Raw genomic sequence first — 26,137 nt, forward strand, 5'->3', positions numbered from 1 at the left:
TAAAAAACAATACACAAACAAATATACATGGGGTTTTGAAGTAGTTGGAATCAAAGACAACTAATGACCCTGTTATGGCTTTGTCATTGCTTACACATCGCTAAACATCACTGCACATTTTATATGTTTGTGTTCCTTCTGCTGCAAATATTTCCCATATCCATCAAAACTGAATTGGTCTTTCTTTCTTTTAAGTGTGTTTGTTTGGCCTCTGGGACTGAACTAGACTGTACTTATCAATGTAGTCCTATGTTTGGCCTATGTTGGGACTAACCTAAATGAGACTAAAGAGGACTCGTGTGGAATAGAGAGCTCGCTAGAAGTTCTTTAGCAAGACTTTCCACAAACCACGCGACCATCTCCAACAGAGGGCTGGTCAGAGGGCTTGTTTTAGCCCTCTGGCCCTCCAAGATATTAATATTTTAATGAACAGTACATGACCATATTTGCCTCCATCTCCAATTGAGGGCCAAAGGGCCAGAGGGCTCGTTTTAGCCTTGTCACAAAAAACCGTCTCTAACCGAGAGCCAAAGGATCATAAGGCCAAACATAATTTATTATTTAAATTTAAAACCTACTACAACTTAAATTCAAATTTTGTATAGGAACTGTATCGATCAAATTTTGTATAGGAACTGTACCATTTTCAATCTAAAAAGTGTAAATCTTCTTGGACCCAAGCTTTTTACTTTTCTGTCTATATATTTTGTCTTGCATTATTTTTGGTTTTAAAACTAACTCTGAGCACTTTCAAATAATATAGTTTAATATATAATACTCTTACACACTCTTTTACTAATATTTGTTAACAATCAATAATTCACAGGTCATATTCAAAGAATTCCAAGAGCTTCATTCACTCAATTTATGCTTTTCATGTAAAAATTCTTTCTAAAAGTTCAAACATCGTTCAGTTTAAATACCATTAACGTTTTATAACAAGTTCTTATAGCCTTGAAACATATTTTTTTCATACGGTTTCTAATCTCGTAGCAACGCACAGGCCATATTTCTAGTTATATATACTATAACTCAGTTTGCTAATACTATTCATTAACAGGGAACTCCCCAGAATGCCCCAAAATTGATCTTAGTTGTCTGGATTTTCCACTTTTTGGCCAGTGAAATGGCGGCATTGCCCTCGGTGGCCACGCATCTATCATCGTTGATCCTTCTCCATTGATTTCTTCATTGCGTTTTCTTTCCGTTCGCTTCTCTCTCTCCATCCTCAGCTTCTGCAAATTGTTGAACGTTTTCTCTTACATGCCGGTGTTGTTCTTAGTGTCCACCCTATGCAACTTTCTCCGTCTCATTATTCACCTTCGTTTTTCTTCCGGAAAATTGCTCGATTTGTGAACGATGGAGGGGTTACAGATTTCTACCTTTTTCAATTTGATTGAAATTCGTTTTTTGTTTGCGTAGTCTAGTGTGTTCGGGTGATTTTTGCATTTTTTTTAGCGTACGTGATTTCGTTTTTTAGGTGGTTCTCAATTGGATTCGACAGTAAAACCCAGAAACTTAGAGGTATGAAAATTTCAATTTTTTTGGATTTTTAATTTATTTTCTGATTTAATTTCAGTATTAATTCCTGAATAAATTATTATATTTGATACACTACAACCCAAACACTCGGTTACTGTTTATTAACAGTAAAGTGCCGAAATTGCCCTCCAATTGCTCTTTAGTGTTCTATTTTTTCCGTTTCTATACAGCGAAGTGGCAGATTTACCCTTGCTGGCCACCCGTCTCTCATCACTTCGCCTTCTGTTTCTCGACTCTTCTACTTCATTCCACTCTCATTAAAAAAATCATATCACTCATCGCTTCTTCTCCAAACCTCTGCTTCGACTACAAGTTCTAGATTTTTTCTTACACGAACACAACGATCTGCATGAATATCCTCGAACCAAAAATTTAAGAGTTTTACTAAAGTAAAGTAAAGAACTTGTAAAAAAATCTTAAATGATAGAAATAACCTTGAACATAAGTCACATGACTTATTTTTTATGGAAAATTTAACGGAGTTAGGATAAGATGACAAATTGATGATTTTAAAAAGTTGGTATGACAAATGACTTAAGATTTTAATTTATATGACAAATTGAAAAATATATACAAGTTGATATGACATTTCAAATTTTTTTCCGTAGTTTTAATAAAGAAAATAATAAAATGTCAAACCAATTCCTCACCCACACGTTGCAACTTCTTCCTTTCCTTACCCGCACGTTGCAAACCTCGACCTCTTTCTCTTCCTTTTTCTTACATTTTTTCTTGTATACCATTTTTCTTCATTTTCTTAGAAAAATGAACGAAAAGTTCAAAAAAAACTTTAGTTTTAATGAAAAATGACAAATAAAGATGTAAGTGAATAGTATAAAAAAGGTAAAAATATGATTTTTCGTTAAAAGTGAACCGTACTGGAAATATTTCATTAAAACTCATTTTTTTTCTTCCACGGTTCCTTCATCTTTGTCCTATGTATTCGGAGGAGAAATTATTAAATAATACAATACTACCACATGACAATGATAGCTGGTAGTATGTACCAACAGATACATAACATGGGGCAGGGGTCGGATCCTTAAAAGACACGAGTTACACACACAAAAATGAAAAACGTAGCTTTGCGCCATAGGCCCACAGGTATAAGTTTCAACCCGTCATTTTCGTACTCGCTCTCCATACGCGGAGGCCCCCATGCCTGACAAAGACGACAACGTTGAGGCTATCATCATGCATGGCAGCATCTCCATAGTGTCCATCGTCTCCAATCGCGCATTCTCTGGGCCATGCTCGACAAAACGGAAAGGGGTTGGGAGAGCGTCGGTGTTGGTGTGGTTGCGGCCTTGCTTATTAAGTTTTTCATATTTTCTATAACGTCATGCGTGGCAGAATCTCCGAAACCTCTATCGTCCCCCAATCGTGAATTCTCTGAGCCACTCGTAATATTTGACCATGGTGAGCCACTCGTAAACAATGTAGTTGATTGGTCTCCTTCAATCCCTTTTAAATTTTGCAGGAGCAACAGGAGGCGGTCCTTATCAGACACTAATTACACACAAAAATATGAAAGGTGTAGCTTTATGGCATGGGCACATAAATCGATTGAAAGGCGATGCGTGGGAGAAGGACGATAAACATGTTTTTATGTAAAGTGTAATTACTTGATAAGCCCCTGAGAAACGAATCATGATTTTTGTGTTTGTGTTTATTTATTATTTTAAAGAAAATTAATGAAAAAAGTTTGAAAATTTTAAGTTTTAATGATAAGGACAAAATAAAGGATAAAGTAAACAGTACCATAATTAACTTTTTAATATAAAAATATAATTTTTTGTAAAAATAAATAGTATCATGAGTTTTTTGTTAAAATTTCTTTATTTTAATGTTTTGTGTTGTGTCCGTCGGTTAACCTAACAAGTAATGGGCAAACAATGTAGTTGATTGGTCTCCATAAATCCCTTTTAAATTTTGCAGGTGTACCAGGTGGCGGTCTTTATCAGACACGAATTACACACAAAAATATGAAAGGTGTAGCTTTATGCCATGGGCCCATAAATGGATTGAAAGGTGTTGTGTGGGAGAAGGACGACAACACATGTTTCTATCTAAAGTGTAATTACTTGATAAGCCCCTGAGAAACGAATCATGATTTTTGTGTTCGTGTTTATTTTTTATTTTAATCTTTTGTGTTGTGTCCATCGGTTAACTTAACAAGTAATGCAATTTAAACTCAAATTCGACCATATATTGATGATATGATCTGACACGTTAAGAAGTTTGTTTTTGAAGCTTGAAACTTCATTCCAAACGAGATATCCAAAAATCAGTGATGAGGATTGTCGAATGAGTTTGATAAGGAAGGTATGTAAAATTACCGACGTTTTCTCTGCGTCCACGTCTCAGAAAATGTTTTGGCCACGCTGAGCCACTCGTAAACAATGTCAGGAGAGGGTGAGTGATATAATGGAGCTGGAAGATGCGTTAGTTGACTGTTCACCTTCAATCCTTCTTAAATTTCACAAAAAACGTGAGCATCAAGTGTTGGTCCTTATAAGACACGATTTACACACATAGAATGAAACATGTAGGTTTGAAGGGTGACGTATTTTGAAATGGGGCTGATTGTGGGACTTTAAACAAGAAACGAGCCATATTTTTTGTGCTCGTGTTTATTTGTTATTTTAATGATTTATATTAGACTGGACATTCTTGTCGTATTTCTTGTGTTCGTGTCACTTTCGTGTTATACCTGATATCTTAACGGATCGTGTCGTGTAATTCCCCTTAAAGTAAACGGGTAATATGACCTGACCCAAAATCAACCCGTTAATATTATCAGGTCATATGACCCGACCCGTTACCTGTTAAGAAAAATATATTTTAAATCAATAAAAATGAAAATGAAAAACATAATTTGACCCAAAAAAATGTAAAACATAATACTAAATTAGTAATCTTACTCATGGTTTTAATCTAAAAATCATCTTTGTCAATGATTAAAATGAAGTTTTCTATATATATATTTTTGGGTAAAGTACAAAAAACTACCTCAACTATTGGTGTCACGACACTTTCATACCTCATCTTTTAAAATTGACAATGTCATACCTCATCTTTAGAATTTGGTCCAATGTTATACCTTTCGTTACTTGGCTGTTTACTTTTCAGTTAAATGCTGACGTGACTTGATTCGGGACCCACTTTCTATTAAAAAATTAATAAAATATTATTAAAAACTAAAAATAATAAAGAAAAGTAAAAAAAAAAAATTCCCTCTGTTCGTCCCTTCCCCCCCTCTCTCTCTCTCCCCATCTTCATCTTCTTCCTTGCTTAATCTTCAACCAAACCCCCCCCCCCCAAGGAAGAAGAAGAGGAGGAAGGAAAAAAAAAAAAAAAAAAAAATTCCAACCCAACCCAGTTCCCCCGCCCCCCGGCGCAAAAAAACCACCCGCAACCCAGAAAGATGAAGAAGGAGGAAGAAGAAGAAGAAAAATAAAAAATAAAAAAACCCCAACCTAACCCAGTTTGTCCCCCTTGCAACCCAGAGAGAAGAAATAGAAACAAAAAAACAAATCCAAAGCGAACCCAGTTCGTCTCCTCCCCCCCTCCCCGCGCAAAAACCCAACCCCTTGCGAACCCCAAATCCACCACTCTCATCCATTCTCCACATCCTCTTTCGCACCCATCCTCCACCTTCTCCGCGCGCCCATCTTCCTGCCGACGGGATCTGGGTTTTTTTTTTTTTTTGTTTTTTTTGCTGGATTGCAGGAGGGAGAAGAGGGGGTGGGGAGAGGAGGAAGACAAATTGGAATATTTATTTTTTTTTTTTTTTTTTTTGGGGGGTTGCAGGTAGGGGAAGAAAATGAAGATGGGGAGAAAAGACAGCAGGGGGGAGGGGGAGGGACAAACTGAGGGTTGTTTTTTTTTTTTTTTTGAACTTTATTTTTATTTTAATGTTTAAAAAATATTAAATAATTTTTTTAGTTTTTAATAATAATTTAATGATTTTTTAATAGAAAGTGGGCCTCAAATCAATCCACATCAGTATTTAACTGAAAAGTAAACGGCCAAGTAACGGAAGGTATAACATTGGACTAAATTCTAAAGATGAGGTATGACACTGTCAATTTTAAAAGATAAGATATGAAAGTATCGCACACTAATAGTTGAGGTAGTTTTTTGTACTTTACCCTATTTTTTTCCAGTGGGTGCGGTAGCTAGTCAACGATACTATAAATAGCAAAGCTTATGAGCTCCTTAACTCACACCAGCACTTGATACAAAAGCAATAACACTTGGCTAGTTTGCTTCAGAAAATCTTTGAAATATGTCTTCTGTGGAAGTTCCACTATCTCAATCTTCAAACCCAAATGACACTTTTGATGTTCATCGGCCTAAGCCTTCAGCCACTTTTTCTCCCAGCATTTGGGGTGATCATTTTTTGTCATATGCTTCTTTGGTAAGACTTCTTTCCTACTACAATAAACTATTAATTTGAACACTATATTATTATGAAAATTAAATTTGTAATTTTAAACAAAGAGGAAAATAATCAAAGAGCACTTTAATCATTTAAAATGCTACTGATTCGAAATCACTTTATCTTTCCTTTCCTTAACGTGGCAAACATGCTGCGAATCTAACTACCAAAGTTAAATTCACACGCTATTTTTTTTTTTTTTGGAAAAACAAGTTCTTAAAGTCATGAAAACTGTCATGCAACAACTATTTCAGGCTAGGTGCCTCTCTTTTCTCAATGTGTACAATTTAAAAATTGACATCATAAAGGTTATGTGTTTTCTAATATGTTACCAGACTTATAATCATCTTATATCAATTGTAGTCTATATCTTTTGGTACTTGGAAACCTCCTCATTCAAACATATCATAAAGGTTATGCGTTTTCTTTTTTCTTAAATCAATATGATCCTGTGGAGGAAGTGGATGCTGAACTTGAACAACATGTACAAGAATTGAAGGAAGAAGTGAGAAGGATGCTAACGACATCACTTGAAAATGTTTCCCAAAAGCTGAACTTGATTGATGACATTCAGCATTTAGGTGTGTCCTACCATTTTGGAAATGAAATTGAAGAAATTTTACAGAAAATTCACAAGAGCTCTTATGATTTGGATGACCTGTACACTGCTGCTCTTCGTTTTCGATTGCTTAGACAACAAGGTTATAACATTTCATGCGGTAAAGTAATCTCGGATGGTGGTCTGGTCATATATTTTGTTTTTTTTTATTTATCTAAATGCTTCTTGAGGTTCTGAATTTTCCATTTTGTTGGTCATGCAGACTTATTCAACAAGTTCAAGGACGGTGATGGAAAATTCAAGGAGTCACTCGTTGATGATGTTGCAGGACTACTAAGCTTGTATGAAGCCACACACCTTAGGATACATGGAGAGGAGATACTAGATGAGGCTCTAACCTTCACCAGGACTAATCTTGAGTCGGCGACATTCCGTTTAAGCCCCCCACTTGCAAAAGCAGTAACCCATGCCTTAAATCAACCGCTCCGAAAGGGTTTACCGAGGGTTGAAGCAAGGTATTACTTGTCAGTCTACCAGGAACTAAGAGAATCACCGAATGAAACTCTCCTAATGTTCGCTAAGTTGGATTTCAACCGACTGCAACGAGTCCATCAGAAAGAACTAAGCGAAATCACAAGGTAAATTAATTCCTTATTTATCCATATACATCACTTACTAAAGAGATGAATTCCCCACCTCTAGCTACTAATAAATAATTATTTTTGTAACTTAGGTGGTGGAAGGACTTGGACGTGCCAAACAAGCTACCTTTTGCAAGAGACAGATTGGTTGAGGTCTACTTCTGCTGGAGTTTGTCAGTCTATTTTCAGCCTCAATATTCCTTTGCTAGGAGGATATTATGCAAAGTTACCGCTATAGCATCCATTATGGATGACATTTATGATGCTCATGGAACATTTGAAGAACTAGAGCTCTTTACTGAAGCTATTGAGAGGTATGAATATATCATTAGTTAAAATTCTCTTATATAAACTATCTTACCTTACATCTGATCAAAACAGAAAACTAAATTATGCACAACTAATTTATATATTACTTGATCAGATGGGATGTCTCAGCCATAGATCAACTACCAGAGTATATGAAACTTTGCTATCGTGCATTGTTGAATATATACAGTGAAATTCATGAAAAGCTTGCGCACGAGGGGAAATTATATCGCATCCACCATGCAAGAGAAGCGGTAATAATCCTCAATACTTAATTTTGAGTCTAAAGTTGTTACAAGGCCAGAAAAACGTGTTGCAAATACTTCACAATATGTATAGAAACAAATAATTATTTATAATAATCTTTATATATCAATATTAATTAAAAGTAGAAACGATAAGAATTAATATAATCTCTTGATTTGGTATGTGCCAGATGAAAAACCAAGTTAGAGGCTTCTTCGATGAAGCAAAATTGTTCCGCCAGAAGCACTTGCCATCATTGGATGAGTACATGTCTGTAGCAATCGTGACCAATGGCTACGCGTTGCTAATAACCTTATCGTTTGTTGGAATGGAAGAAGCTACAATAGACTCCTTTGATTGGTTGTTAACTTCCCCTCAAGCAGTGAAGGCTGCATCAACAGTTGCCAGACTTATGGATGACATAGTGGACCATAAGGTACTTAATCATATATGTAAATAGTATTAATGAGTAATGTAGAATGTAAAGTCTCACACTAAACACCAGACATAATAAAATATAACTCATAAAATTGGTTCCACTTCTAATTGCACTGGATGCTTTTATACAAAAGCCTATGCCTACTGGGCTAACAAGTGGTTAAGTTGGAATAGTATCATTGCTTGACCCATTAGTAGTGGATTGTTGAACCGCTAACTGAAATCTTGAAAGTACTACTATTATGATTGCGTTAATACTTGTATTAATGGTCTTCTTTTATCTTAATCGTCATGCCTGACTAGTTTGAGCAAGAGAAAGAACATTTGGTCTCAGCTGTGAACTGTTACATGAGAAAATATGGTGCCACACAAGAAGAAGCGATAATCGAACTTCAAAGACAAGTGAATAATGCATGGAAGGACATAAACGAAGCGTGCCTCCACCCTACCGCTGTCCCCATGCCCCTGCTAATTCGTATTCTCAATTTTGCTCGGGTCATGGATGTTGTGTACAAGTGTGAAAATGGCTACACTAACGCTAAGGGTGTGCTAAAAGATCTTATAGCTTCTACATTAGTGGAACCCGTGGCTTTATGAGCCTAAAATATCCACTTATCGTGATGTTTCTTTTGAAAGTATGGCTCCAGTGCCCAAGTTGGCTACAAATAATAAGGAGCTAGCTACCATCCCTTAAGACTGTAAAAATGTAATTTGGGTTGTGTGTTTGCTTTCCATATTATGATTTTATGATTAATAAAAGAACTTCTATGTAGTTGGAATAAATCATATATTATTTATTTAACTCCAATAGCACACTAGAACATGAATCTATAGCTGTTAGAACATGAATGTATAGCTGTTGGTGCCAAAACTTGGACGCAGATTCGACATGACATCTTGTATTACAACTGAAAGTGCACTGTTAACTTTGTACTCAATGGCAAGGAAAACGCATATTCGATATGGCGGTGCAGCAAGACGGGAGTGGAGCTGCAAGCCTTGGTGATGGGAACGATGGTTGGGGTGCGACATGTGATCGCAAACTTTGGGAACGATGTGTCGGACTTTTGATCAATAAGTTATTTTTTTATTTTTTTTATTTTTAAGAAGACAATATTATGTACATTAAGAAGTAAGAGTTAGCAAAACGCAAAACCTCAAATTGGATTAGCCATAATAATGTGGTTTAAACTCGTTTTTTGCAAGAATTGAACATTAGACATCTCAATTATAAGTAAAGAGGAATATTACTAGACTACAGTACTAAGTAGTTTGATCAATTAGCTTTAAAGTGTTCTTATTTTCTTCCTAAAATTAATTAACCCTTAAGTCCTTGTAATACTAAGAACCCCCTGGTAACTGGATATTGGCTACCAAGATCGAACAACAAGGATTCCTGGATTGAGTTTCGTTATGGAAGGTTGCAAGATTTCTGTTACAGATGTAGCAGAATTGGCCATGCAAACTCTGACTGTTTTGATGTCAAGGGAAGGGGGGGAATGGCCAGGTATGGTGAGTGGACTAGAACTGCCCCAGTGCGCTATGAGCAGGATATTAACAAAGGGAGATCAGCACAGTAATGAGTCAAGCAGGGAAGGTACCAGGGTGCGACATCAACAAAGGGAGATCAGCACAGTAATGAGTCAAAGCGAGGGTCAACTCACGAACAGGGATAACAGAGGCGGTGGAAGCTTACAGACTGTGGGGCCCATATCACCTGCAAAAGCATAATCATCCAGACCTCATACACCGGATGAGAATTGTCAAGTGAATACACCGCCTTATTGGATTATTAGAGCACTTTCAGTGTGGAGACAATTGATAATTGAATCCCCTCTACTGAATAGTAATTGTTAAACCTGATATTTTTAATTCAATCCATTAACCCGATTCGATCCAATCTGTTAATATTTGTATTCGGGTGAATGATAAACGGGTCAGGTGGTTCATGGATCAACCCGTTAATTACCTGTTAAATAACGGATCATTTTGGGTGAACCTGCGAAACCCGTTAACACTCGTTACTGAGGACTTTTGTGTAATTTCAATAGTCCTACCACTCTTCCTTTGATGCACGGTTCAAGCTACCCCCGTCCCATCTGCTCCACGGCTCAACCCCGACCCGTTAAAATTAGTATTCGGATGAATGATTCTGGCTGAATTACTATTTAGAAGGAATTAGTTTTCTATATGGGCTTTAATAGGGAAAACCTTATAGAATTTGGCTTGAATTATGTAGTATATATATGGTGGCCTTTACTCTCATAATGTGTACTCAATATAAGACTAAGACCTATTATTAGTTGAGAGTCTCGTTCACTGAAGAGAGGAGAAGGTGTACCACGACTTTGCTGCAGAAATCAGACATGGCAGCAGCTTCGAACTTTTCTGCATGTATGTTCTCTCTGTGCATTGCTTTATGGTTTTTGGTTCTATGTTTTGATCACAGTAACTTGCTTTGCATGATCCTGGTGTTGTGTTTATGCTAACATGTGGTATCAGAGCCAAGTTCATAAATTATAAGTTCTGTGATTAAAACCAGTAGGTTCCAAAAACATAAATAATATTTGAAAAAAAAAAAAATATAACCGTTGGGATTTAAAAGGATGTTACCGTTGGATTTTCTGCAAATCCATGAGAAAGGGTTTTCTTTCCAATTGGGGACTTTCGATTAAGAACATCATCCAACAAAACAAGCTTCTGGGTTATAATTTCATCAATCTTGCAATGATATGATTGATTTGAATGGTTATTCCGTTGTGCTGTTTCAAAAAATTGGATCTATGCAAGGTATGTTTGATAAATTGCAAAGTTCTATTCTTGCCTGCATAACAGTTCTTCTGCAAGATTGAGTCGAGGGTTTATATCAGATCTTAAGGGATAAGATTATGATAACAAAATCTATATGGATTCAATTGAATTGAAACTGTTCTGCATAAATTTTAGACTTTGGGTGTTCGATCATGTGTTATCCGCAATTATTTTGAAATCTGTAGATTACTAATGCCCTTTATGTTTTCTGTTAAACCATGAACGATGGTTATCATGCATGAGACATCTCTTGACTGTCTGTTGTTGCATATCTTGTCACGGTTTTTGCTAAGTTTTGATAAGTCAATTTTTCTGTGTATGCTTATCAACTATATGTTGTTAAGTATATATGTATGATTTATTGATGAGAGTTGTGATGTGCTAAATTGCAAAAGGAAATCAGGAACCTAGATGGTTCATGTTTGTGATTTCATCTGCAGTATCCGCCATGTCTCTCAAGACTTTGAACTTAGCTAATATAACAATTCTCACTGGAGGGAGTAACTACAAGAAATGTAGGAGACAGGATTACTGTTGACAATCAATGAGTATGATATAGCCATTGATACTCCAAGACCAGTGATCACAGAACAAAGTACTAGAACAGAGAAAGCAGACCATGAAAGGTGGATGGAGCCAACAAGGTGGCACTCTCCATCCTGGAAAGTGGCATGACTAATATAGTTCGTGGAGGCAACAAAAGACATGAATTAGCTGCTAAATATTTGAGTGCAATTAAGAAGAAATTCAAGGAGTCTCAGAAGGCTGGAATCAGCAATACATGGCCTTATTGACAACCTATAAGATTGATAGTACTGGTTCAATTTGAGACCATATACTGAAGATGACCAATGATGCTGAGAAGTTGAACTCAATGGATGTCAATATTGGAGGAAGGAAGAGGAGGCCTCAGTTGATTTCTTTCGGTTCTATCTTCTCAAACTCGTGTCTTTCTTTTGGTTTAATTTGAGAATTATGTGTAACTAAATTTTTAGTAGTTAGGGGCTGTTTTGAAGCCCTGAATATGATTGCAAGTTTGTTATGACATTTCGTTTGAGTTACTTTTATGCATGGATGAAAATTGGTTCACTACTTGTCTCATTGATGAATTCTTTACGTGTTTTCTATGGATGCATACTTAGTAAGCATATCTACGATTCTAATACATGAATATGTGTGTGCCTGCCCTTGTCGAATGAGGACCTACATATGTTCTAGAGTAGTACTTGTTAATTGCGATCAACATGTGAATCAATTTCTAGGATAAATAAGACAACGCTAGTACTTACGATGCCTTGTGATGACTCAAAATATTTTCGTTCTTAATGATTTCTACTTGTTAAATCTATGAACACGCCATTCTAGATTGCATGCTAGGGACTAAGTTAAGTTGAAGATGTCATTCTCTTAACATACCACATAAGAAAGAATAATAGGTTGAGTTCTAAAATTGAGCCAACTTGAGCATCTTCATCTGGAAATGAAAGGAATTTGAATGAAACATAACATGTTTGTATGATTATTTGGTGGTGGATAGCAATTCCCCTAACTCGTCTTTCTTAATTTGTGAACTACTTAAAATGTGTTTCTGTTCTGTTTTTGTTTGATTTAATTTAAATAGCAAATCAACTTCAAAAATCCCAAAATTTGTGTGATTGTAGCTCTTTGTGTCTAGTGTTTGCATATAAAATTTCGTAGACTTTAGGTAAGTATAGTCGGTTTATTAATTATTTTCGGTGGCTGGTTAGTACGGACAGTAACCCAGTTTTTGTGACATTTTAAGTAGTTGGATAAAACAATCTTCTGCGAGAAAGACCCTTATTTTCATATGCTATAATTGACAAATCTTAGTGTTAATAAGGAAAATCAATAGGACATTTGTGTGCTACTTTGTGGTGTGCTTTTAATCCTATCAATATTTATGTGAATGATGCTGGTTTAAAGCCCTATCACAAGTTCTATATATTTACAGTGGATGGAATTATTACCCTTTGCTTTAGAGCTTTGATATTTATGTGAATGGTGTTGAATCAAAGCCCTTGTCACAAGCTTTATTTACTTAAAAGCGATTTATTTACCATGGTTGGAATTACCATTTATTGCTTTAATTTATTTAGCGTACTACATTTTATGATGAGTATATATGACCCAAAGTTCCTTGATCAGATTAGAACCAGAAGTTTCTTGATCCTCATCATATAAAATGATTGGACCTGAAGTTCCACCATTAAAAAAGATCAGACCTGAAGTTCCTTGATCATCATTATATAAAAACAATCAGACCCAAAGTTCCTTGATCAAATCAAAACCCCAAGTTTTTGAATCAACTGAGAGCATCGGTTCCTCAATTAAAATAAAATGACGTCCATAAGCACCTTAGTCCACAAACTATTAAATGAGAACCATAAGTTCCTTGATTCGTGTAAATGAGGATCATAAGTTTCTTAATCTATGTACAAATTAAGTATGGGTATGAATTCCAAAAATATGAACATAAGGGTTCTAATGATGCCGATTTTGAAAATAAATTTCGAGTACATATGAATAATGTTTTGACCTGAAGTTCAAAATATGAATAATGTTAAGAACTTGAAATTTTAACATTTTGTGTAGACTTATGTTATATGTATTATGAGTTCATTATCGTAATTTCCGTCATACCTGAATTTCTTCCTTTTGGGAATAGATAATGGTGAACTTAGCAAAACCCGATTTTGTGACCTTCAGCATCTTACACAAGAGATACTTTCATGAATTCATAATGCTTGAGAACTTATGTGGAAGCATATGATATTAAAAAATATCTATACTTAAAGGTTCATTGAATCATATTCATGGAAGGGTTCCCATATATAACAAGCTAAAGTAGAAGCTTTCTGACATATATAAAATCAAATGGGAGAAGAAAAAAAAAAAATACATGACTTACAAAAACAAACAAATTGGTCGCCCCCCGCGGCACGGGGGGGGGGGGGGGGGAAGAGAAAAAAAAAATTATACATACACATGAGTTACAAAAACAAACAATTTTTTTTTTTTGGGGGGGGGGGGGAGGGGTTTGGGGGGGTGCTTCACATAGGTTGCTCATGTAAAACCTCAGTACTTGGCAGTACCCCAGAAGAAGGAGGCACTAGAGATTGTGTAATACCCTGAAAATTTTAAAGATATGAATTAGATAATATAATTATGAATATGTGGAGAAAATAAAAAATAAATCGATTTATGGTTATGAAAATAGAATTGGGAATTTTAAAGTTTTATTTATGGAAATTATTATAATTTCCGTTGTAAATTTTATCGATACGTGGGAAAAGGGAAAAAATGCCCTAGTGGTATAACGTAGATATACGATGACGTATTTTAGTCTCATATATCTTGTCGTATTTCTTAGCATAAGTTGAATTTTTTGGTGAGCCAGGGCGATCGACTGCCACTTGCAGCGGCGGGTGTGGCGGCGCACGGCCAAGGAGCTGACATTGTGTTTTTATGTGAATTTCGTTATTCTAATTAAGCTTTTGAGACCTAACTGCTAAGGTTTGAATATTAATACGATTGCGGTATATGTTGGATTAAATGAATATATTCGGATTTGGTTTGAATTTTGGAAATGTGAACTACGAAGGGCTTGATCTCTGTTTAGGGTACGTAGGCAGTCTAACGAGATGTTAGATGCAGCCATAAAACAAGTAAGATTAAATAATCAAGAATTAATTTCTGTTAAGAAGTTGAGTTATTAGAAGTAAATTTTGATTAATAGAAAGCCTAGGCACATGTCTTATAAATTAATTAGGTTTATGTTTATGTTTATTGAGAGGGAGTTAAGAAATTTAAATAAAGAATCGTGATTTAAAATTCTGCGAAATAAAGCAAAGTTTTTGGGCCGTCACCAATATCATTTCCCCAAATTAATATTTTCAGGCCTGGGGTGTGACAAAATGGTATCAGAGCAAATGATCTTATTCTACGAGATGCACTATTCTTGAGTCTTATTGGTGTGAATTATGACATGCATTGTGGTTGCATTAATTCATATTTTTAGGAATAGAGTGGCATTCATGTTTTATATGTGAAATACATATATAAATTGTATTATGATTGTGGTGCCAATTTCCTTGGTAAATATGATAGTTTCGTTAATGGGAATTGTGATATGCGTTTATATTGCATTATTTCATAAGTTCTATGAGTATGATGAAAATTATGTGAAATGCATATATTGGGAATTATGATGCTTTGAATTGAATTGAATGGGAATAGGAAAATTTTAAAATATCGTATTCACGTTATAGCTTTGAAGATGAGCATTTGATTAAAGTTTTGAATTAATCTTGAATTGAATCGATATTAGGCTATGCATTATGAAAATGTTGAATGTTAAGGTGATTGTGAGGTGGATAAGTAGACAGAGAATTTGTATTATACCTGGCACTTGAGAAATTGAATTGGGCAAAAAGACCCGTGGATATAAGGGTGGATATATGAATTGGGCAAAAAGGCCTGTGGATGTAAGGGTGGACATGTGAGATTGGGCGAAAAAGGCCCGTGAATGTGAAATGGGGCGAGAAAGGCCCGAGAATGTGAAATGGGGCGAAAAAGGCCCGTGAATGTGAAATTGGGCGGAAAATGCCCGTAGATGTGAAAAAAATAAAATAAAAAAGGAAGAAGAGGAAGAAGAAAAAAGAAAGTGTGATGTGTAATGGCTAGGTATATTACAATCTTTTCCAACCTACTAGTCACTGATTGAAATAAAAGAAAATGATGGTGAAATCATTGTTCTGTCAATGATAAGTGTGGATAGAAATTTTAAAATGTTATGGCCAACGATAAATGTGGTTGGAAATGTTAATATTTATGGAAGATATGGTGATTTGTTGAAGGGGAATGAAATTATAAATTGTGATTATGGTTTGCCATTATAATGAGAATGGTGGGTGGATATGAATTAAATTTTTTAGTTCGTTTAATATAAATGCTTTCCCAACTGAGTTTCTTCGTCTGATGAAAAGAATTGACGAGAAAAGTTGATAATTATAAACTTGATTGGTTTGGTGATACATGAATTGATTGCATAATCTGTTTTGGTGAGAAATTGGGAACAAATTGGTTGAATTATTACCATCTTATTCATTGTGTTGGAGTATGTGAAAGTTTATAAAAATTGCTGTTGCACAACTCAACCAATAAATGATCTTAATATCGATGTTTGTCTTACCATCATAACCCTGATTCAAAACAAATTGGTTGAATGTGGCATGTTGACTAAAGTTTTTGTAAGAAAGAGAATAACTGCAAAATATGACATAGGTATGCTCTGAAAACAAAACTAAAGGAATGTCAAATTTGTTTTTTTTTTTTTTTTTGGGCAAAATAAGCATATAAGAGTTGATATGGAAATAATTTGATCAATGACTCATAATTCGGTTCATTTGTGATCACTTGGTATTCTTCTTTCCATTACCTAGTGATGTGATTGGAAATTCCAATAATTTTGGTTGGAATTTTGGAACTTGATTTGTCAATTTTAATGGTTGGTTGAAATTTTAATATTTATTTAGCCAACAAGACTTATGGCTTAAGGTTGATATTATTTTGCCAATGAATGTGGCTAGAAATTTTGAGAAAGAATCGTGGTTACGGCTATGTATAGCCAATGATGGTGGATGGTTTATCAATGATTGTAATTATTATGTTAGTATCTATCTAACCAATAGTAAATGTGGTTTGGCAATTTAGTAATTATTTTAAGTTACGAGGACAGTGGCATGATGTGGGTTCTTATTTTGCCCATGGGAATGGTTAATTTTTTTTAATATTTATTATGCCAATAAAGGTGACCGGAAATCTGAGACTGTGAGTAAGCATCACGATTACTATTCGTTGGTTTAATTATTTACGGAGCATGAATAAAATTGTAGATTGGGATTATAATTATATTCACCATAAAAGAAATAGTGGAATTAGTTTTAATTTCTTTTCGTAACTTGGTGGTTGAAATCTCAAGGACGAGATTTATTTTAATTTGGGGGGGGGGGGGGTGAATGTAATACCCTAAAAAATTTAAAGATATGAATTAGATAATATAATTATGAATATGTGGAGAAAATAAAAAATAAATCGATTTATGGTTAATAGAATTGGGAATTTTAAAGTTTTATTTTTGGAAATTATTATAATTTACGTCATAAATTTTATCGATACGTGGGAAAAGGGAAAAAATGCCCTAGTGGTATAATGTAGATATACGAGGACGTATTTTATTCTCACATATCTTGTCGTATTTCTTAGCATAAGTTGAATTTTCCGGTGAGCCGAAGCGGCCGACTGCCATTTGCGACGGCGCACTGCCAAGGAGCCAACATTGTGTTTTTATGCAAATTTCGTTATTCTAATTATGCTTTTGAGACCTAACTGCTAAGGTTTGAATATTAATACGATTGCGGTATATGTTAGATTAAATGAATATATTTGGATTTGGTTTGAATTTTGGAAATATGAACAACGAACGGCTTGATCCCTGTTTAGGGTACATAGGCAGTCTAACGAGATGTTAGATGCAGCCATAAAACAAGTAAGATTAAATGTAACATCCCACATCACCCAGGGGAGTGATCCTTATATGTAATTCCCATCCTTACCTAGCATGAGGCCTTTTGGGAGCTCACTGGCTTCGGGTTCTATGGGAACTCCGAAGTTAAGCGAGTAGTGCGTAAGAGCACTCCCATGATGGGTGACCCACTGGGAAGTTCTCATGTGAGTTCCCAGAAACAAAACCGTGAGGGCATGGTCGGGGCCCAAAATGGACAATATCGTGTTACGGTGGTGGAGCGGGCCCGGGATGTGGTCGACCCTGGGCCAAGATGTAACAATTTGGTATCAGAGCCTCACCCTGGCCATGGTGTGCCGACGAGGATGTCGATCCCTTAAGGGGGGTGGATTGTAACATCCCACATCACCCAAGGGAGTGATCTTTATATTTAATTCTCATCCCTACCTAGCACGAGGCCTTTTGGGAGCTCATTGGCTTTGGGTTCCATGGGAACTCCGAAGTTAAGCGAGTAGCACACGAGAGCACTCCCATGATGGGTGACCCAATGGGAAGTTCTCGTGTGAGTTCCCAGAAAGAAAACCGTGAAGGCGTGGTCAAGGCCCAAAGCGGACAATATTGTGCTACGGTGGTGGAGCGGGCCGGGATATGACATTAAATAATCAAGAATTAATTTATGTTACGAAGTTGAGTTATTAGAAGTAAATTTTGACTAATAGAAAGCCTAGGCACATGCCTTATAAATTAATTATGTTTATGTTTATTGAGAAGGAGTTAAGGAATTTAAATAAAGAATCGTGATTTAAAATTCTGCAAAATAAAGCAAAGTTTTTGGGTCATCACCAATATCATTTCCCTAAATTAATATTTTTGGGCCCGGGGCATGACAGATTGATCATGTGACACCCAAACACTTGGCAAAACACTAGAAGGGGAAGGCATCAGTTCCCTTCAGAATCTAGCCACGAATCTCTGCTGATCACTTTGAATCCAACTTTCAGATTTCTGCAGCTAGTCGAGTTTCTTTTCATGCTCATCGAGTAAATATTTGCAAGTTTGTGCAACTCTTTATTCTAATGCTTGAGCTCTTTAATTTCTTGTCCAAGACTTGTTACCTCAGTCATTAATGTTTCGGCTTGGCGACATCAAGCAAGTAGACGTTGGTCCATGTTGGATACAAAACCTGCACATTGAACAGTGAAAGTCAAAAAGTCTTGACCAGCCAATTCATCAGACCTCTTTGAAAGTATTCTTATATCTCTGGGAGTGAGACGGTTCCTAACTACTACTGTAACCGTTATATCATCCCTCGTCACAGAGCCTCCAACTATAAAAGCCATTAGAAGATAAAAAGAATGGGCACCATAGATTATCCTCATCCAACACTCAAATCTAAACAAAGGTTGGATGGGCAAGCCATTTTTAGAAATGATGAAAGAAAAGGGTTAGATAGAGTGAAATCTTAGAAATACAACAGAGACAATTTTCATAAGTAGGTAATTTTCAAATCGTGCATGTTGGATACAATTGATACATCTACAAAATGAGAGACAACACGACCACTTGTTCAAAAGTCGAAGAGACACTGCTCTCTAAATTTCAAAAGCCGGATTTTCCTAAATAAAGTTCGTCAACATTTTGCGGATGCAATCTCAGCTTTCTGGTATCAAGGAAACTTTGTCAAAATGTCTCTTGCAAAGTTAAAACGCGTAAAGTTCACTATTCCAACTACACCACTATTACCAACAAGTGTGGGTGACAAGGTCACAACCCAACCACTACCTACTATTGGGAAATCCCTATATATGTCGACATTCGTCCTCTATGGCAAAGCACACCTCCAAAACACCTAACTTATCTTCCATACCGATAATGCATATGCAACCAAACCTCTCAACATATTCAGTCTTCCTTATCTCGAATACCTTAGGTCCCTCGAAATGCCAAACTCATTTTCTTAGCAAGAAACCCCTTTTGATTACATCAGCATCAAATCTTTCTACTGTTTATCTTCAAGAGTAAAAGTATGTCATATCATCAAGGTCGAAAGCAAGAGTATCTCATATAATGCTTTTTCCCTGTCTTTTCCTTTGCCTGTGCTTTTACCTGCAAGACAAGGAGAAAGAAAGCAATCAGAGAACCTAAAATCAAACTTCTTGTCAGGAACCGACTGCCTAAAACCTTTCTCTGATTGCTTACCTTGCATTGCTCTCAAGTAGTCATCTTCAACTGTGGTTGGAGTCGAGTCTCAAGTCACCAACACTGCAGAATAATTTGTACATTATTGGCTCTTTACACTGAAGCTACCAAGCATGGATGGTTCACCAAGAAGTGATGGACCATCCAAAGGCAAAGGTTGCGCACTATTTCTACCGTGCAAGAGACTGAAGCAAAAGGATTAACGATGAGCCCATAGATGTCTAAAGGGAGAAAATTGGTGGCTGACTGAGTGAATGGAAGACCAAAGTTCAATGATGGGAATCCTATTCATGGCCCCAAAAAACACTACCAGTTTACATAATTCACATGATGTACAAAAAGGTAATGAAAATTTCTAATTGATTACAAGTTACAAAGATACCATACGAATTGAAGTCTCAGTCAGACTATCCATAAACTTGGCACTACTAAACTGTTGCATGCCCAAAGTATGTCAATCGCCACATGGATTCAAGTTCCAAAAGGATAATCCATGGACTCGACAATTTTTATATATCTCATCCTGAAGCATAATCAATGTGTAGGTTCCAATGATTCAACTCCTTAGAAGTGGAGATTAAAAATCCAAGCTGTATAATGCTCTAGAGAAGGTTATGATCCAAATTCTCCAACAATTCATCTAATAAGAAATGACTGTCAGAGAAGAGACAATGTGAAGCCCCTTAAGAGGCAAGGATATCCAAAGATTTAAAATGCTTATAAATATGCATGCACATGAGAATTATGGGATCAAGAATTGATGATTACCAATGTTAATTTTCATTTTACAGTTGCTACTAAACTCATCAATGAGCTGTGTTGATATTGAACCACATTCTTTTGTTTGTTGACTAAAAAGAAAAACTATTGGCAAAAATGGCCAAAATGGAGAAATGCAATTTCATTACAATATATTAAGAATGTGGAAAAATAGACCTATAATACAAATCGCCAAATGATGTTGAACCTAGAAGGTTACATATAGGCATTTGTAATATAGTGACATACACTCACACAATATGACACAAGGTTTCCAATTGAAACCTGAAATTGTAATACACTCCTGGAAACATGATTTCTTATACTGAAGCTTGTTCATTTCAGTAGAGAATTATACATATGCCCGAAGCATATCTCCACAAGTAAATCCCTCAAGTATACATAGAAGCAAGTTGCTCTGTATAAATTCCAAAGAAGCATGTGTCATGAAGTGTAGAAAATCCCCGAAGAATTCAAATTGCTTGAAAAAAGCCCTGAAAGGGTAAAGCAAATCTCTTGCAAGAGTTGATATTAGATCGGAACTCTTAAAGAGTCTAGAAAGATTATAAAGTGTTGAAAGGAATATTGTCTCGAGCTGCAGATCGAATAATATGCCAACACATATCTTATCCAAAATGTTTATGGTATTAAAAAACCATATGGATTGAAGATCATGAGTTGAATACTCAAATGATTAACCAATATTTAGACACTAAAAAAGATCATTCATTCTCGTGAGGGAAATGATGAATTGATATTTGGTCCAAGAGTATCATATCTTAGTCAAGTATATGCCATACTGTATTTAATACAATACACTAAGTCAGATGTTACATTTCCTGTGACGCAGAATACCAACATATGGTATTAGAATGAAGTAAAGTTTATCTTTTGATAACTCTAGGAAATTATAGACATGTGCTTATTCTATTCCAAAGAACTCACTAATAGCCAAGGTCTTATTGGGCAAGCAAAAATCTAAATATCTCTCTAGCCTGCATACAAATTGCTCTTAGAAATGATTTGTATTTACATATGGAAATAAATTAATCCTACAACGATCAAGGAAGCAACATTCATTGCCACATCTTCATATCTCTCAAAAATACAAAAGTTTGGTTAAAACCTGTGGCCATTAAAATTTGGAGCGCATGTGAACCACCTTCAGAAGCAAACATTCCAACTATCATGAATGGTATCAGATTACATCAACATAGTAATCAATTAGTTTAAAGATTGAAATCAGGGGGAGAAACTTATCAGACGGAGCATCCAAAACATATCAAGGTTTTAACGAGGCAACCAAAATTGACATATGGCCATCCAAGGGGGAGTGTTGTAATATAATATGTGGATGGCCCACATGAAAAGTTTGTTACTATTCATCCAAAGAAAAATCAAATGGATTATTATTCATATGAAGAAAAATGGATGGATTACTAGTTATGCATAGTATTTCACTATTTGAGGAAAGTTTGTAAAGTGAATAGTGTTGCTATAGTAATCTTTTGTCTATAAGATGAAAGCATACGGAGGAAGGAAGAAGTGAGAAGAAGAACAAGAAAAGATGAGAGAAAAACATATGGAGGAAAGAAAGAGGAGTTATGGAGGAAATGAAGAGAAAAGGAAAAAAGAGAGATGCGGAAGAAATTATCAGTGAGCCAGGCTAGGGAGAAAAGAGAAAATAGTGAGAGTTATTTTGTACTCCCATTATTTCAGATAATGAAAGAAAGTACTATTGCTGCTCCGAGGATGTAGGCACACTTGTTGAACCTCGTAAATATTGTGTCTTATTTACCTTATATTTCATTACACACATACCATCGACTTTACAACATTCAACTCTAATAGCACAATAGAACATACATATATAGGAGTTGGTGCTAGAACTCAGATAGAGTTTGGGCACAGGGTTTAACATTTATTGGCTCCTAGTGTTGCTTTCGGTCTTAGTGCCGCAAGATGGCTTGAGAAAAAAAGAGGATAAACTTGCCACTATTGGAAGCTGGGAACATATAGTGTTTTTGTTTGAGCATGTGTGTAAGTTGCGCATTAATCTAAATTCTAAAGAATGATCTCCCCTTCACCAATGATTTCACGCACAAAGTGATAATGCATATCTATATGCTTAGTCATCACATGATAAACCTGATACTTAGCCAAATAAATGGCATTCTGACTATCACAATGCATCTCCACCTACTTCTGATCAACCCCTAAATCTCTAATAAGTCCCTATATCCAAATGGCCTCCTATAGCTTCATGAACTACCATATATTCAACCTTTGTAGTAAATAAAGCAACAAACGATTGCAAAATTGACCTCCAACAAGTTGACCCTTTAGCCATAGTAAACATAGCTTGTAGTAGACTTCATTTTATCCAAGTCACTTGCATAATCTGAATTAACATAACCGACTACAAAGTTGCCAATACTAGAGTCATCACTCTCAAAGCATATACCAACAACTCTAGTACCATGGAGATACCTCAACAACCACTTAGCTACATGTCAATGCTCTGATAATGCATACATCGACTCACTATACCAATTGCATGAGCAATATCTGGTCTAGATCATACCATTGCATGCATCAAACTACCAACCAAATTAGCATACGATATATTTTTTCATTTGCAGATTCTCTTTATCAATTTTAGGACATTATAGAGAACTCAATTTTCAAGGTATTGCCTTTGATTCAAGCACACCAAACCTTTTTCTCTATCTCTAATGATCACCATGCCAATGATCTTCTTTGCTTCACTAAGATCGTTCATCTCAAACTCATTCTTCATTTACTTATTCAATTTCTCAATCTCTTTGACATTCTCTGAGGCAATCAACATATCACCAACATATTTCAACAAATAAATGAAATACCCATCTTGCAAGCTCTTGAAGTACACACAATGATTATATTGACTTCTAGAATAATTTTGGCTTCTCATAAGTTTATCAAACCTCAAATACCTTGGAGATTGCTTCAAGCCATAAAGTGATTTCTTCAACTTGCAAAACAAATTCTCTTTCCCATTCACCTTATACCCATCCGGTTGGAACATATTATCTCTTCATTCAAATCACCATGTAGGAAAGTCGTCTTCACATCAAGTTGCACAAGCTCAAGATCATATTGTGCAACAAAAGCTAACATAATACAAATTGAGGAGTGCTTCACAATCGGAAAAAATATTTCATTGTATTCAATGCCCTTTTTTGTGCATACCTTTAGCAACTAATCTTGCTTTGAATCTCACATTGTTTTTCTCATCAACACCTTTCTTCTTGGCATACACCCATTTACAACTGATATCTTTCTTACCCTTAGGCAATTTAGCTAACCCCCAAGTCTTGTCCTTCAAGAGAGAATTCATCTCATTACCCATGGCATTGTACCACTTCTCCTTTTCTTCACTCTCAAATTGGATGGTATCTTATAAGTGATAATAGGAAGAGCGAAAGCAACATAGTCACTAAACCGTGCTGGCTCAGGAAGTCTTCTTCAACATGATTCTCAACAAGCAAAATTTCTCGATTTTTTTCTTCCACCTTGACCTCCACCGTTTCTTGGCAAAAGAAAATTTCAGTCTTCATCATTGTAGCTTCTTTTCTAATGATTGCTTGACTCGTCCTTGCCAAATACAATTTGTAGAAATCGGAAAAGAATAGCTTAACAATTAGATGCTTCAACCAACGCCAAGTTTGGATAGGATACTTACCTTGCTCTCGCCTATGATCTTGTATTTGATCCCACCATAAATGAACATTAGCATCTAAACGGGAAGCAACCATCTTCACCATCTTTATCTCCGGAATTGCTCAACCCACAAGAGAAAACCTTCAATGTAATCACTTCCCAAAAAAATAAGAATATCTTCAACTCAACTAGATGAGGTTAGCTAGGGTCAATTCCCTCTACACATACCACATCTATTGCCTCGCAATCAACGTCTCTTAAGGTATATCTTCTCCCATGATCAGTCGCCACTAGAATAAGGCAAATCCCTACTTTGATACCAATTGATGCAAGACGAAGCAAGAAGGATACAAATGTAAGCCCTCGAAGAACACGATTTATGGAGTCAACTAGATTTTGATTGAAAACCCAAATGTTGTTTTGTTTACTTGAATGTTTTTTTTTTTAATTGAAAGATAATCACAAATGAGAAGCCAAATGGCTTGAAAAATCCTCAATCATAGAATTAAACATCCAGGCACAAATACATATAGACCTAGAAAAATCAAAACCAAAATTTACCCAAATTATAGGTTGCAGAGTGCGGATGTGCAGGCAGAGGGCTGCTAGAGGCAAGTACCTACAAATTCAAAACCAAATTTAGAAAAAAAATGATAGAAAAAATTTTGAAAATAAACTTCAACCTATCAAATTGGGTTGAGCGTATGAAGGTGATCTACACTCTTTAACATTCATCCAGAAAGTTATGTACTTCCCATGTCCATCTGCTCATTGGCTTTTTTGGTCGCCACTAGCAGTGACAAAAATCGAAGGCAAAGAAATAGTAGCAAATTAAAATTAAAGTTTCACATTATGTGGATCTGGTTAAAACTGGGTGTCTAAGCTTGGCAACCAAATAACCGATTGAAGAAGAAAATCCAAAAGACAATTAAAGAAATGTAGGGAAACAAATAAGTACCTTGTTGTCTCCTGAAGAACTCAATAGAAAACTGAATCTCTCTTTCCCCAATTTGGGTCCTGTTATGTCAGAGAAAGGAGAGAGTTAGAGAACGAGCAGTAAAGGATACTGAGAGAGTAGCCAAGAAAGGAAGACGAAGAAGAGTGGTTGTCGCCATCACTGGCAACCACTAGAGGTTGGCCGTCGGAGTCGGGGTGAAAGAGTAAGCAAAGGGGAACTGAAGACGATCGGAATGGGTGAGAATTGAGTGAAATAGGTTTTACAATTTGGGGTTTTGATATTATTTCTTCGGTATATTTTTATTTTTTATTTTAATATTATATGTGACGAGTGGCATAACGTGGCCTTCTCTTTTGTTATGTGATGAAATTTAAAGATTCGTCACATATTAACATTTCATTCAGCGGTAAAATTTCCTGCCCAATAGTTTGTGACGAATTCAAAAGTTTATGTGGCACAAAGTATTTTGATGTCTAGTGAAAATTATTATGTGACGATTTCTAAAAAAGCATCATTTATTTTACCCTAATGTGATAAATTTTTGCATGCCACAAAAAATTTCGTCACCTAATCCATGTTTTCTTGTATTGATTCGAGATGCATTGTAGTCAAACATCATCAAACTGATCTATTGCAAATCAAAAGATCAACTTGCTAATATTTTCACCAAGGCTCTTCCCAAAGATCGATTTTGTGCACTCAGAGAGAAGCTTGGAGTTAAACCAGCTACCAGCTTAGAAGGGAGTGTTGGAGCATAAACATGGTAGCTGGTTCAATCATTCAAGGTTGCAGAAATGAGTTCGAAATTGCTCTGAAGTGTTGGAGTAGGTGTTTATCAAATTGTGTATTGAACGGACAAGATTAAAACATCTTCATAGAGTGCATCTTGCCACGTGTCCATTTTGTTAGAAATTAAGTGTTGCACGTGTTCATAGTCACGGTGCTGTGATGAAATCACAACGGCTATAAAGCCGAGTTTGTAGTC

The 26,137-nt window shown here is 35.8% G+C and overlaps 1 protein-coding gene across 1 annotated transcript; it reads left to right on the top strand.

The window, feature by feature from the left end:
• The first annotated feature begins 5,790 nt into the window (after positions 1-5,790).
• On the top strand, positions 5,791-8,785 carry LOC137744023 ((-)-germacrene D synthase-like). Its single transcript, XM_068483884.1, has 7 exons — positions 5,791-5,965; positions 6,444-6,705; positions 6,808-7,183; positions 7,279-7,500; positions 7,611-7,749; positions 7,932-8,177; positions 8,483-8,785. Exons 1-7 carry the CDS (start codon positions 5,834-5,836, stop codon positions 8,774-8,776), a joined length of 1,671 nt encoding a protein of 556 aa, XP_068339985.1. The 5' UTR covers positions 5,791-5,833; the 3' UTR covers positions 8,777-8,785.
• Positions 8,786-26,137: the final 17,352 nt, after the last annotated feature.

This window comes from Pyrus communis, chromosome 9 (genome assembly GCF_963583255.1).
Source record: "Pyrus communis chromosome 9, drPyrComm1.1, whole genome shotgun sequence".
In the NCBI taxonomy this organism is placed as follows: Eukaryota; Viridiplantae; Streptophyta; class Magnoliopsida; order Rosales; family Rosaceae; genus Pyrus; species Pyrus communis.